The sequence below is a fragment of the Hyaena hyaena genome, unplaced genomic scaffold (genome assembly GCF_003009895.1).
Source record: "Hyaena hyaena isolate Hyena2069 unplaced genomic scaffold, ASM300989v1 scaffold_51, whole genome shotgun sequence".
Classification (NCBI taxonomy): domain Eukaryota; kingdom Metazoa; phylum Chordata; class Mammalia; order Carnivora; family Hyaenidae; genus Hyaena; species Hyaena hyaena.
This window is the reverse complement of record NW_024080683.1, coordinates 349,489-363,902: the sequence shown is the minus strand read 5'-3', so window position 1 is coordinate 363,902 and position 14,414 is coordinate 349,489. Positions and strand designations below refer to the sequence as shown.

General features: G+C 51.2%; 1 protein-coding gene across 2 annotated transcripts in view; it reads right to left on the bottom strand.

Moving 5' to 3' along the window:
- Nucleotides 1-7,098: 7,098 nt before the first annotated feature.
- The window catches only part of DMRT1 (doublesex and mab-3 related transcription factor 1), a 112,530-nt gene continuing 105,214 nt past the window's right edge, over nt 7,099-14,414 (bottom strand). For both annotated transcript variants that reach the window (XM_039230847.1, XM_039230848.1), the window contains exon 5: nt 7,099-7,851. In XM_039230847.1, coding sequence (XP_039086778.1) covers nt 7,697-7,851 — 155 coding nt within the window. In that variant the 3' untranslated portion in view covers nt 7,099-7,696. The remainder of the gene's footprint in view (nt 7,852-14,414) is intronic.

The window sequence follows — 14,414 nt, the reverse complement described above, 5'->3', positions numbered from 1 at the left end:
TAACTTGGGGCGAGCCAGGCCCTGCGGCCACTGGCGGGTGCAGCTGGGGTAGCGCGGTGCAGTTGGTTCGGGAAATTTTGGCTTTCTTGATTTCCTTTGCAATATTTTTTTTTTCTTGTGCTGCTGCAGAATAAAATGTATGTTTATGAAAACCCGCTGGCCCAAGGATGACAATCCATTTTGCAGGCTATTTCAAAGGGTAAAAGGGTGCCGACTCTGTCGTTGAGCTTATTTCTCTACCCTCCTCCCCATGTTTTAATAATAATAATAATAATAATTTATTATTATTTTAGGGGGGAAAGTTTCAGTCCTGAAAAGCCAGGAATTGCTCCTGGGGAGGATCTGCTTACGTGCGGGGTCTAACTTTCAGACAGCGGACGGAGGGGCCACGTTAGCACCCCACAAGTTGCCGGATGTGATGATCTCCACTCTGGTCTGCCCAACAGTCATTGTACCATCAAAGGGAGGTCTGGAGTCAGCCAGTTCAAATGCCGCCAGGCTCAGTGATTGAGTTATGTACGAGGGATGGGGCCATTCCTCCCCTCCCCCCACGCCCAGTGTCTCTGGGGAGGCGTGGATGGGCGCCCTTGCACCAGATGACAGCAGCAAACTTTGTTCAAACTGTTAGCGGCGTGTCTCTAACCTAGCAGTACCGGTTTGGCCTAATGCAGCCTCCCGCTAGAAATGCGCAGGGAAGACTAAGCAAACACACACACAGACACAGACACACACACACACACGCATGCACACACACAACGCAAGAAAACAAAGAAACAAGCAAAAATGGGAGGACACAGCGGTGCAGGCTAGCACAGCGGTTCAGTGCAAAGCCGCGGAGAGGGCATTCCCGGAGCCTTCGTTCAGCAGGCTCTTGAGGACGCTGAGCTCATCTCTTGGAGGTCTGGACGAATCAAATCCGAAGAGTCCGCGGCAATGGCCAAGCCTTCGGCTGCACGGCGTCCCTTCGCCCCTTGTCCCCTCCGGGAAGCCGTTTTTCTCCGCGCTGCCTTGGAAGCCAGCAACGGGGACACGTCCCTCTGTGTTTGCTGTGAATTCAAGTAAAAGCGTCGCCAGGCGTTCCGGAGGCCAGCCCTCCGCGCGAAGGGCGATTCCGGGGAAGGGAGGAGGATTAAAAACGGAACCGGCGTCCCTTGAAGTCCTCGGCCGCCCCCCTTTTCAGACTAGTCGGGGAGCTGGGGGTCGCTGGATGCTGGCCTGGTGGGGGGGCGTGGGCAGGAAACCTGTGCGGGACAATGCTACTCCTGGGCTCAGACTGGATCAGTACAGACCCCTCAGTGTAGCCTCTCCATCCCTTCCCGCACCCCCCATTCATCCCCACGCCCCGCCTCAACCCTTCCCCCGACCTCGGTTAGGAAAACAAGCCCTAAAACACCACAACTGGAGGAAACATCCTAAGCTCTCAGGACCGGAGACAAAGGTCACCGGCGCCGTCTCGGGGCGGGGCCGAGGCTGGGAAGTGGGAACTGCCGGCCAGTCCCTTCACCTAAAGAGACGAGGAGGGCCCAGGATGACACTGAATCTGGGAACTTTCCCGGGGAAATCTTTGGGTCTCTTGGGAATGCGAGGACCACAGACCTTTTTTTCCCCCATAGACGCTTGCCTCCCAATTTTCTCCAAATGGTCAGCGAAACTGTAAAGAATTTTTTTTTAAAGGAAAAGAACAGCTCTCAAAACAGGTTGGGGGGGGGGCATTCCCACTACCAAGGCGACCTCCTTTCCTCCTCCAGTCACCTAGCCATCCTATCCCTTCGCCACTCAAACAGTCTGGCATTATTTGGGCCGGGGCCCCATTTCACTCCAGTGCACATCGGGAGCTGAGATCTAAATACTCATTTGATATAGCGCAATAATCCTTTTCTCATATTTGATGGGAATGTTTTCCATATCCCAGTATTTGACAACATCTCCCTATAGGAACAGGTTTGTATTTATGTTGGTAAAATGTCCCCTGCCTCAAAGTCTATTGTAACCCAACACCTGACAACCCGGAGTCCCATTTCTGTTTGCAGAAAGGGTTTATTCAAGCACATAATGGGATCCCAGCAGAAAGCCTTCCTGAACAAGGGGCTATGGTAAACTTCACCACATGAACTCCGTTTCCAGGGCTATTAAGCTTTTAATTGGAAAATAGCAGAGGAAATTTCAAGGTGACTATAACGTGTTAGCAGTTAGTGCGGAGAAGAAAAGCCTAAGCGGGGATGAATGTAGAAAGCATATGGTCCGAATCACGTTTAGGAGGAGCAGCCCCGCTTCTACTAAGTCCCCGCCACTTACTTTTGATGAAAAATCATCAAAGAAATTGCAAAGGGAGGGAGGCGGGTTACAAGTAAATGTAACCTCACTCGCTTGGATCCACTCACGTTCTCCTCTGGGTGGTGGTGTGTGCGCTCAAACCACAATTAACTAGGTAGAATTGTGACAGGTATTAACAGCGAAAGGGTGAAAGATAATGTGCGTAGGTAGTTGTCTTTCTCTGTGGCTGCTCTCACTGCGTGTGTACATTTAAAAGCTGGGACTGGAGATGCGCAACCTGAGAAGCCAGAAGATGTTCTGCCTCCAAATCCAGGAGTCCTGGTAGATGTTCCTCCCCGCAAAAAATAAAATAAAACCAAAACCAAACAAAACACACACACAAACAGAAAAACACCCACTTAATCAAAAGCACAGTTTCACATGGTCCGGGATGTATACTGCATCAGAAAATTTTCTGCTTTGCTGAATTCTCATGGAGGGGAGGTCAGGGTTCCTATTTTGCCATTTTTATCGCGACCGTGGTGAGGCTGGAGGCCAGGGTTTGCAGAAAGACCCGAAAATGCAAGAAAATGAGCCTCCTCTGCCTGGCGTGAACTTCTCGTCTCTCATCCCGTCCCTGCCTCTAGGCATCGCCCTTCGGCCAGCTTCAAAGTGAATGCCGGGGATGACTGTCTGGGGACGCGGTGGGGCAACCAGCAATCGATTTCTTGAGGTGACAATAATGCTCTTGTTCTCCCTCAATTAATTGGGGGAGAGACTCCCTCGCACCTCCCATAGATTCCCCGCAGCCGCCTTCTGGGGCGCAGGGCGAAGGACAGAGGTCACTTGTGACCAGGTTGGGGCGGGGGGGGGGGGCGGGGGGAGGCGAATGAACCTGCGTCTGCCCCGCCCGGGAAGTGCGGCCAAGCAGAAAGAAGGTTCACGAAGGTCCTGTCCCCACACCACTTTGGCAGTGGGCGGCCTGAAGATCCTTCCGGGCCCAAGTCTTCTTAAGCAAACAGGGGCACAAAACAGCCCGCAGGCCCTTTCCGGACAGTGCAGGTGCTGCCCTCCGCTCCTTCCTTCGCGTTCTCGAACTCTCGAAACCAGCAGGGGTCGTGCCTGGGCGCTAGCGCTCCCACCCGCGCAGGTGTCTCAGACCCAGCCCAGACACCAGGCCTTGCCTGCCCTTCATCTTTTTTTTGGGGGGTGGGGGGGAAGGGGGACGGGGATGTCGCTCCAACTTTGCTTTATCCGAGGGGCCCACTGAGAGCCGACCTCCGCGCCGCGCTTCGCAGGGGAAGTGGAGACGCGCGCTCGCAGCGCTCCCCACCGGGCCAGGGCCTCGGCCCGCCTCCCCCTGCCCGCGCGCAGGGCCTGGGGCTCCGGCCGCGCCGCCCCGCCCGCGGAGCAGCGGGAGGCCGGGGCGGGCAGCGGGCGTCCGTGCCGCCCGGCCCCGCTCGCCGGAGGCTCGCCGTGGGGCGGCCTGCACACCCCGTGTGCCTTCTGCGCGAAGGGGAGAAAATACCGTGCACTCTGCGAGGGAAATCGAGAGCGGCGCGGTCCTGAGAACGTTGCAAAGATCAGGTTTCCCTTGGACTTGAACACTCAGAACAAAACCAAACAAAAAGGCCAGGGAAAGCTTTTTCAGTAGTTCGAGTGACATTCAAGGGGCAGAGTCTTTTCTCCAGGGCCCGCTCTCTGGGCGCCGGGGTAGCGCTCTCCCGGGACGAGACACTCTTCCAGAACGCTCTTCTGCCTCCGCCTGCCCTGTCGCCCCGCGGCCCCGAACCAAGCCCCGCAGCGGGGAAAGTGGGCAGCTGCGCGGCCTGCCAGAAACCAGCCCCAGCCCGGTCCCGGGGATAATGGGAAACGGCGGGCACGGCCCGCACCGCGGGGGACGCGACTGCGAACTCCACGCACGGAAGCCCGACCAGAGGCGGGAGGGCCACGCACCCAAGGGCGCCCCACGCCGGGGCGCAGGCACCGAGGCCGTCAGCTCCGGCGGCCGGCTCCGGAGCCTCCTGGGCGGGGCGACTTCCGGAGCGCTCGGGGCCCCGCCCACCCAGCCATCGCCCCGCCCCCGCCAGGGGTCCCCCGCCGGCCCGCCCCTCCCGGCCTCTGCTTTGCACTGCTGGGAAGTTTGCGGGCTGTCCTGGGATGGGGGTGCGGGGAACTTGGCGGAGTCGTGGCTGAGAGAAGACCGTTCGCGTCCCTGGGAAGGGGCAGGCGGACGCGGCGTCTTCTGCGGCGAAGTTCGCGAGTCGTCGGCAGTGGCCGGCGCGGGCCGAGCGTGCAGCCCCCGGGCTCCGGCCTAGTCCGCGTGTGCGCGCCGAGGGGACCGGAGGGCGCAGGCCCGGGGCCTCGGGGGGGAACCTCCCGCTGGGGCGGGGCGAAGCCGAGACGGACCCCTCTCCTTCCACCCATTGACCTCCAGCCTATTTTTGAGACGCGTAGCGCTTTCCACGAAGCGCTTTGAATACCACTTGGTGCAAAACGTCAAAATGCGGTGCAATATGCGTGTACGTGTGACCCCGATTCCGCACTGGAGTTCACCGGAAGGGGAGTTTTTTGACGTGCCCAACAGTTTGGTTTCCAGGACGTGCAAGGGACAGCGGTGGCGGCTGCTGCCTCGAACGGACGTCTCGTGCGCGGGCCCCGGTGGGAGCCCCCGCTATGGGTATGGCAGTGGCTGTCGCAGCGAGGAGGCAGTGTCACCAGCGTCGCCCTGGGCGTCAGAGCAGCTTTCCCTGAGGCCCTAGTTCCGCAGAGTGGGGTCCGCAGCTCGCTAGCAGGGTGAGAACATGGGGCGCCGAGTGGGGCGCCGACCCGGGGCCGCGTCCGCTTGTAGTAGGGGGAACGGTCGCCCTTGACCGCAGCTCCTGCGGGAGCCCGAGACGGCCTTGGGGAAAAGGCGTGTGTTTGGTTTGCCTGGAGCCCAGGAGGGGAAGGCCCCGCGAGCCTGCCTCGGTTTCCCCGCGTTGGAGCAGCAGAAGCGCCCCCCAAATGCTCAGGGCTGTCCCGGCCGCCCGCCAGCTGCGTACGGGATGCCCGACGCGCCCACACTCGCACACACGTGTGGGGCACACGTGTACTCCGCACACTCCAGGGATATCGCCTGCAGGGGGTCGCGGCCTTGCTGTTACACGTCTCACAACAAGGGACCAAAGCTTTAACGTGACTCAAATGTGTGTATTCAAACATGGTTAAAATGGGACGACCAAGCCTTCCTGTGGTTGCTGTACCTGGTGTTCAGAATTTGCCAAATTCCTAAAGTTGAGCACCTGCTAGGCCAGGCCCTGGACCAGCCTGGCCCCCTCCCTAACAGGAATAAACAGCAGTGGGGTAGTGGGGGGGGGGGGCCTTTAGTGCCAGGTGGGGCCCTCCTGGAGGGGCAGGATTCAGAACCAAATCCGGCAATGGGCCCCCGAGGGGAAGCCTCCCCAAGGACAGGCGCTGCCCACCCGACCTGCCTGACTCCCTGGGTGCCTGCAGCTGGGAGTCAAACTCACGCCCGCAGGAGGCAGCCGAACCCAGAGCCCGGCCCGGGCGAGGGAGGGGTGGGCACCAGGGGCCCAGAGGGTCAAATCTTTGGCAGCGCCCTGCCAAGTTTACCCGGGCTCCACTGGCTTTTCAGAAACGCAGGGACACTTGAGCACGTTCCCCGAGGAGGCACCCTAAACCCTCCCCTCCCCCCCATGAGGGGGCGGGCGTGTTCGACTCCCCCCCCAAAAAAAAGCCACCCGCCGAATTCATGTGTTGGGGGCATCTATGGAGAAAGGCTGAAACTGGAAGCCGCCTGGATCCACGGAAGCCAGGATTTTAAAAAATGTAGGGAGCCTGGGCAGTGGGCAGGAAGTGCACGAAGTATCTTCTTAATCTTCGGAAAAGCCACCATTAACGCCTCAGAGGTGGCGCCTCCGCCGCCTGGTCCCTGCCTTGCACGGCCCGGCCCGCAGCCTTTAGGCTTCGCCACCACAATAGCTCCAGCGCCAGCCGCCCCGAAGGGCACACGGCTGCAGTAGCAGCAGCCTGACAAGTGTGATAAAATGATCTTCCTTAACTAAACTCGTAAAGCACTGGGCAATAAAACTCAATCTTCTGTAAAATCCAATTAAGTCATTATCTGACTGATTGTATCTTTAATTGAAAACAGAAGTGACAGTAAATTTCTGTGATATATCAGGATCAATCGATACCACTATACGATTCAGCCCCAAGAAGTGATTTATAATGTCAAACCTATATAGGTAACTCCACATTATTCTCTCTAAAACCACTGGTGGATGAAATTAAGAGTAAGTGCATTTAATAAAAAACAAGATGGTCAGGTTATTGATTACAACAGATGGGGGTGAAATCAAATAGATGTTTTCAAAGCACAGAGCGAAGAAAATACAAGTAATTTCTTTTTTCCTGTTTAATACCGCTCACCAAATATACACACAAGAAAATTCAGTCATCAATAACATTTTTATTTCAGGTACAGCTGCTACTACACAGAACAATGAATTTTTTTTAGACTAGTTTCATTTCAGGATGGTTTCTGTTACATACGGAAGTACTCCACAAGCAATTTTTAACAAAGTAATGAACTCAGAAATCTGTAGTAACTTTTAAAGATGTACTTATTTTCAAATCAGATTACAACCTAAGGTTACAAAATAGTCTAGATTGCATCCATTTTTTCCCCCTGTAGTAGAAGGAATGTGTATGATAAACTCTCCTATTATTCTAGAAACAAACCCAGGAATTCTGCTTACTGAGGTTACTTTCCATTGTGTTCTTTTGAAATTACCTTTTATGGAAAAGGCAGTGGTTCTCAAGGGCTTTAATTTCTTTCTCTGACTGTATTTCAATCAGGTTTTGGATGTGGGGGGGTGGGCTGGGGTAGGGTTAGGCTTTTCCAGCTGCAACACAAACACACTGTATTTCCATTTACTCTGACTTGCTGCAGATTTCTAAAACAATCACTAAGTTTCTCTGCTCTTCTCATTGCTCATGTATTTGGCTAAGTTTATATTTTTGCAGTTTCATTAAAATACTAAAATAGAAACGTCTAAGGTACCTAAGATTTCATTTTAAAACCAGAGGTAATATCTAATTAGGACACAGTTGGAGGCAAATATCCTTCTTTACTTTAGTGAATTACTGCATTTCCTGAAAACTATAATGTAAACCAGTATTATCAAAAAAGTGGGGGTGGGGGATACTGCCATTTAACTCCGTGAGCAAAGCACCTAATTCTTTCGGACGGTCGTCCTGGATCCTAAACTATTCCCAATATATTTTGGCCTCTGGGCTAAGCTCTAAGGAGTATAAACCAAACAGGTTCTCAACAGTTAAGTGGACCTGAGTCAAGACAAAATAAGAACAACAAACCCTGTGTTTCAATGAATACACCTGCTACTCCGAGGGACAGGCCAAAGGCATCGGGCACCATTCACTCGTCTTCTTCGATGACAGCAGTAACGCTGAAGCTGCTAGGCTCCGAGGCTGACTCGCACTCGAGCACCCCCTTTGTGCTCTCGTTACTAATAGGAGAGCTGCTGGAGAGGGAAACCAGGCCAGAATCTTGACTGCTGGGCGGCGAGAAGACTGGGTCGTGGGCGAGAGACAGGGAGGGAGAAGAGCACATTAAAAGTGGCTAGTCCTTCTACATTCAGTATTCAATCAGGTTTCGACAAACACCGAGGCGCTCTGCGTTTCCATCCCCTGCGATGGAACCAACCAGAATGTGGTTCCAGGCAGTCATTAAAACCCCCAGCATTTCTTTAGAATAAAAAACAGTATTCCTGCACAATATTTAGGCAGTAATCTATTTATGTTGGAAGGGGAAAGTCAGGCAGTGCATCAAGAAGAAACTAACCAGTCTGCTCCCCGCCTCTTTGGGGAAAACTATTTCTACCCTTCACTGAACCCCTCCCCTTTATGTAAAGGATGCTAATAGAACTTGTCTTGTCAAATGATCCGTCTGACAAATTACCCGGAGCAAGACTCCACCCATGTATTTCCACCATTTGACAGGTAACCCTAAGTTTTTCAACATCTAGCAAACGAAGGTGATAGCATATCAATTTTCCTGTTATTTCTCTTGGATATACAGGGACAAACACTTGCTCTTTATATAACTTTTGCAAACCAAAAAGCAGGAAATGGGAGGGAGACTTTTTTAAAAATATAAAAAGTGAAATATACCTTCACTAAAATAGAAGTCAGGTAGAGATTTTAAACTCAAATCTGTGAACATAAAACTCTACTAGGAAACTGACATTAAATATGAAAGATGCTAAATGTGCTGAACAATTTTTGCAACCTCACAAGGCACGGTAGATACAAAATTTAAGCAAAAGGGTCTCTGACCTTCTTAACCTTAGCAGAGTTCAGATCCACCCCCAGAACTCCCTTCCTGCCTAGTGTGAATGTAATTAAGGGGAAGCTGCAGTGGTAATTTCTCTCCTCATTAACTTCCTGATTGGTTTCAGCCTCAGGATTCTGCCGGGCAGTAGTTTGTCACCAATTCCAAATGGCCAATCGTTAATACTAATGTTTGTGTAACTAACTGCCAGCATCTGCCACGGCTTCTTGTACAACAATAATGGTGAAAGGGTACATTAGTGCTCCTGTGTTAATTCAGCTTGTGTTCATCAATAGGGAAATCTATGATGTAATTAGCAAAATGCACTGGGAACTGAGTGCTGAAGTCATTTGTAGGGAACTAAATCATCGTAGAAGCTGTACCGGGTCCTGATTTGTTTGCCATCAATACTTATTATGTTTGGGATTTAATAAGGTATATTACCACGCTGAAAAGAGACCTTTTTACAAGAGAACACTATTTATGCTTGTTATGGGTTTGGAAAAGGTTTGCTGCGGCTGTGGATCCACACAGAACTGAAAGAACAGAGCTGGGATTTCAGAAGCGGACCTTTAAAACCACTCTGCGGTACCAAATTATTTCAGAGGCTCCTTTCTTCTAACATAACATACGGATGGACAGACAGAAGGGCGGAGAGTTTTGTAGGGCTGCCTCAAATGCCTCCAGTAAGGAAAGGCATGATCTGGAAACTTGGTGAATAAACCTGAAAAACAATTTAGGCAATTTCCTGACAAACAATTACCTTTGATGCTGATAGTATTTGCTTAGTGACTTAAATTAAAAGCAAGGGTAATAGTGGATAAGCCTTTTTTGTTTTTTAAAGTCGAGCGCTGTTAAACAGTACTTTACAGACACCAACAAAATAAACACACGCGTACAGAAATAAGTAATGCCAACCCAAACACCTGGGAACCTAAAAAAAAAAATCTGAAACCTTCACTTTATTGCAGCTTATAAGACTACATTTGAATTGTTACCTGGATTTAAAAATCCCTGCAAATCCAAGATGATTTATGAGTTGTGCTACATACACACCATGCTGTATATACAAAGAAATGTTTTTCCCAAGGTGGCTGGACTTTGCTCTGACCTCTTGGAGCTACACAAAGGTCTGGAGAGCCGGACTAAGCAGTAGCCAGGGAGAGCAGAGCGCAGGAGCTGGCTGCCCACCGCGCCCATCCCACCTCAAACCAGTGACACAAGCTTCTCTGTCTGGAAGCGAGAGTGAAGTGAACGTTTACTGCCCACTTCCTGTATTCCACACTCTTTAATGAAATATTTAATCCTCAAACCAGTCACTGAAAGAATTAGTCCCGCTGGTTGATGGAGGGGACCCTGTGTGACAGTGGTCAGCCCCACCACCTGCTTGGCTCCCCCCCCTCCTTGGGTGCCACAGTCAGTCCCTGGCTGGGGCGGGGGGCGGGGGGGGGGCTTCCTAATCTCCGGGTGAGTTTAAGGAGGCAAAAGAACTGACCCTTGTCAGACTAATGCAGGGGCCAGAAAGGAGGGAGCGAGTGCTCCCTGCCACGTTCTGAGCCCTGGGCCTGCCTTCTGCCTTCAGTCAGTAGCTGACCCAGGAGATGCCCCTCCACCCCGGCCAAGCACCTCTTACCCCCAATTGACTGATCTGCGACCAGAAAAGGGAAGGGCAGGAATTCTGCAAAAGGCGGAAATGTGGGGACCGCTCCCTTTGGCCCTCAGCTGCCTTGTGCGTGTTTTCTCGGAAAGTATTCCTGGGACTCAGACTACAGAGATACACACGGTGTCACCTTGTCACCTGCCTGGACCGGGGAGGCTCTGTGCACCCCTAATCCGTGACTGCAATCCCGGAAGGATGCAAATACATGAACTCAAGCTGTTCTGGAAAGTGCCAGCATTTTCCAGTGGCTCTCCGCTCAAAATTTCAATCCGTGTTATTTTTACTGTTGTTCAAGGCTTGGCATTGTCTTTGAATACTGGGACAGTGTGTGTTGAGCTCATTTTGTGCGGCCCCTCCTAACAGTCCAAGTGCAGGAAAGATTTCGGAAGCGCTTATCCTGGAGACTAATGTCCGAAATCTGTTTTACTACCGTCCTTAAAGATACCCTTCTCCGTTTTAATGCAGCTTCATTAAACTTTGTTGGGGGAAGAGTCATAATTGGTCACTGTAAATCATTTTACACCAATTAAAAATTCCAAAGTCAGAATTATCCTCTCTGCTTTTTAAGTTGATTTTAATGAGCCTGACACAAGGCTAATTTCAGCTCAAAAGGTTCCTCTTAATTATTTTGTAAAAATGCTAATGCCCTGTGTCAGTGGCGCTGTGAGAAAAGGTACAGCGCTGGTAGCACTAGAAATTGGTTCCGTCTTTCTGGACAGCAATCTAGTGACATGTAATGAGAACCGTAAAACTGTTCATCCCCTCTGACCTGGTAATTCCACTCTGGGGAATAAGCCCAAAGAAAGAATAATTGGCCCAGAGATGCTCAACACACGACTATTTGCATCACTGAAGATGTTAGTGCTTTGCTCCAGGCTGGGAGTGGGGGTGGGGGGATGGGGACAGCTGAGCTGGGCGGGGGTGGGGGGTGGGCAGGAAGCTTTCAGGAGCGATAAACAATTCAGAATTACGCTACCCCTGGATCCCGGGCAGGCTCCTGGCATTTACAGAAATGGAAGAAGTGACTTCTGGAGACCGAGGTAGAGCCTAAAAAGTAAGAAAAGGGAACACAGAAGGAAACTTGCCCATCTGATCTTTTCTCCGCTTCCAGTGAAAGGTGGGTAAACGCCCGGGGCTGACCCTTGATTGAACCAGCAAGCCCAGTATCTGTTTTCTCTCAAGTAGCCTATTTGTCTACAGAAGCTAGAGGAAGGGCTTTCTTGGACTATTATTTAAAAACAAACAAAAACCCTTACAAAGAATCACACTTCCCGGTGCTGGGGAGGGGAGTGGTGGAAAAATTTAAGATGACGGAAGTGATGCCGTCTAACCATCATCTTACCGCCACCCCCAAACCCACCTCCCTAAAAAGCAAAACAAAAACCACTCTAACTGCTAAATCTTTCGACATTGCAAAGACCTCTGACTTTTAACTTGAATGATCTGTTGGAAGTCAGTGGGCTGGAATGAATAATTCTCCTCCAATGGTGTGAGAAAACAGGATATTCATGCTTGAGAAAAATTTTCTTCCTCTCTATGTGAAATACTATTCAACGCCCACTCAGAAACCACTTAAAAATAAGAATGCAAGCGGCATTCTTCAATTGTTAGCAAGTCTTCACCTCCAAGTGGACACGGAGAAAACAAAAGTGCTGGCCTTGGAGTCTGATGGAAAAGCTAATGAAAATTTCTCAAACAACAGATTCTTCCGCTTCGCAATAAACCGTAGTGTTTGGAAATAAAATCCCGTCCAATCAATACCACTTAGCAGATATTTAATGTTTCACAATGGAACTCTTTTCCGCTGTGAAACTGCTGCCCCTTCTCACTAACGTTTAAAATAATTAGGATTATCTGGGCCAGTCCGAAGCTTGGCAGGTTCAGTCTGTACTTTCAAACAGCATTAATTCTTGGCACTCGGCACAAGGGATAAAAGGTAAAGATATGAATGGAGATCTTTATTCAACCCGATCTATCACGGATTAGCTCATTCTTTTCCAGTTCATGCCTGCACTCCAGTTAGGGGAGGGCAGAGCTGTAACTGATGTAATTAGAAACCACAAGCTGAGAAAAAATAGCCCTTTATTAATCTCGCGCATTTACTATGTATTTACTAAATGTGTGTGTGTGTGTGTGTGTGTGTGTGTGTGTACACACACAAATAAAATTTTGGGGACAATTAAATGTGTATTTTTCCCCCCAACCTAAGTGTAATTAAAGGGTAGTGACACAGAGCTGTTGAGGATTACGACTTCCTTGAAAACACATCTTCACCAGCAGTTCTAAAACACCTATGTCGAGAGGGGGCCGGCTCTGTGCTCGGCGTGTTGTGGAGAGAAGTGGCCAAGCCACGGCAAGGGGGAGGTTCCTGTGGTTGGAAGCAGGCACAGGTCACTGCTTCTTTCTTGACAGAACCCTCACGACCTTTTTAAGCCCTGGGAACGGCCATTTCTAAAAACTAAGTGAACGTGTAAGAGAAAGTACCCATTATGCAATATTAACGCTGCCTCCCTCCCTCTAAATCTCTTGCGTAACATGGATACACAACTCACAAAATAACGCCAGAACGTCTTCATTCTCAAAAGCAGCAGAAGCCTACAGAGCACCCTCCGGGAGCACCCTCCTAGGGCCCTGGGGGGGGCGGGGGGATAGGACCCAGAGTCCCAGCCTGGCCTGGGTGTTGGCTGTGGACCAGCTGGCTCTCCTACTGCTGCACAAAATCAGCGAGAGAATACACCAAACCTTCCCCCTTACCCCCTACAGAGTCCAACACAGAGGGAAGAATCCTTTTTTGATGTTTTAAAGGAGTGCACAAAAAAGAAATAGAGAGGAAGGACCCCATTCAGCCTCCTTCCACCCCCAGGACCCAGGGCAGAATCCCTTGGGGCCAGACACCCTCCTCGGCAAGGCAGATACTCCTGAACTACCTCGTGGTTTCTTTCCTGGCGTCACAAAACCAACTGGGGTGTCAAAGCCAGCCCATGAGTAAGCGGTGTGCCCGCGACAGCAGCCCTGAGGGGCTCAGCACCTCCGAGGACCTCACTGTCCCGCCTCTGCCTCTACCCACAAACTTCCGGCCCATCAGCACTGCTCATCTGCGGGTGGCTCCCTGGGCCCGATCTGTCCTGGGCTGTGGAGACTCCTCTCACCGACTCGCTCCATTCCTGAACTCTTTCCGACATGAGCAAGGTGCACGTGAGGGGTATTGCATCAGGACTGGCCCACCCAAGAGAGGCAGCATTTGGTGATACACACAGCCCAAACATCCAAATTCCCGGTGTTTTAACCAAAATGCGCTACGTATGTCTCAAAACCGAACTACTGTGTGGCTTTGACTTCTTTTAGGGGACCACATCCTGAGATAAAGCCTCACCCTGGCTGAGACTCTGTTCTACTCTGCCCTTCGGTGAACTAAACGTGAAGCAGGCTTTGAAGAAACCCCCTAGACTGCCCGGTGGGCAGACGTAAGCATCCTGGGCCTTGGTTTCCCCATCTGTGAAACGAGACTGTTAACAGGTCACTGTGATAATTACTGAGTAACAGTAATTAGTTTCCTTATTTTATTTGTCTGCAAGTCTCCGTCTTAATGAAGGTTAGGAGACTGTTGCCTTTGAAGGTACAGGAATTCAATGAGGACTCAGGACAAGGTCTATTCATTCTGGGCCACATAACACACGTGCCTTCTTGAGAGCATCTGGAAAGAGGAATACACGTGTCACAGCCACCCTATTCCTCATGTGACAACAGGTCTCCTGTGACATCAGCCCTGCTTTTTTCCTCTTTGGGGGCGGGGATGAGAGGATGGCTGGTGTCAAATCAAAATCAAATAGCAGAACGTCTGTGGACATGCTTTATAAACCATACAAAACACAGCGTCCTCAGCCAGCGCTCAAGCAAACCATCCCTTAAAGACAGCAGTATCTGGAAGCAGGAAAGCATCTCTCGTGCTGGAGCCCAAGTTTCTCTGAAAGGTGGTAACTCTGGGAAGTCCTGGGCAGAGACATCAATGATCCAAAAGAAGCAGGGATCTCACCGGTTCCCAATCTACAATCGCTGGGTCCCTGGAGCCCTGAGAAAGGCGCTCCCTGGGGTAGCAGAAGCTGACCCCGAGGCAGAATGCAACAGGGCAGAGCCCCGGTTGCA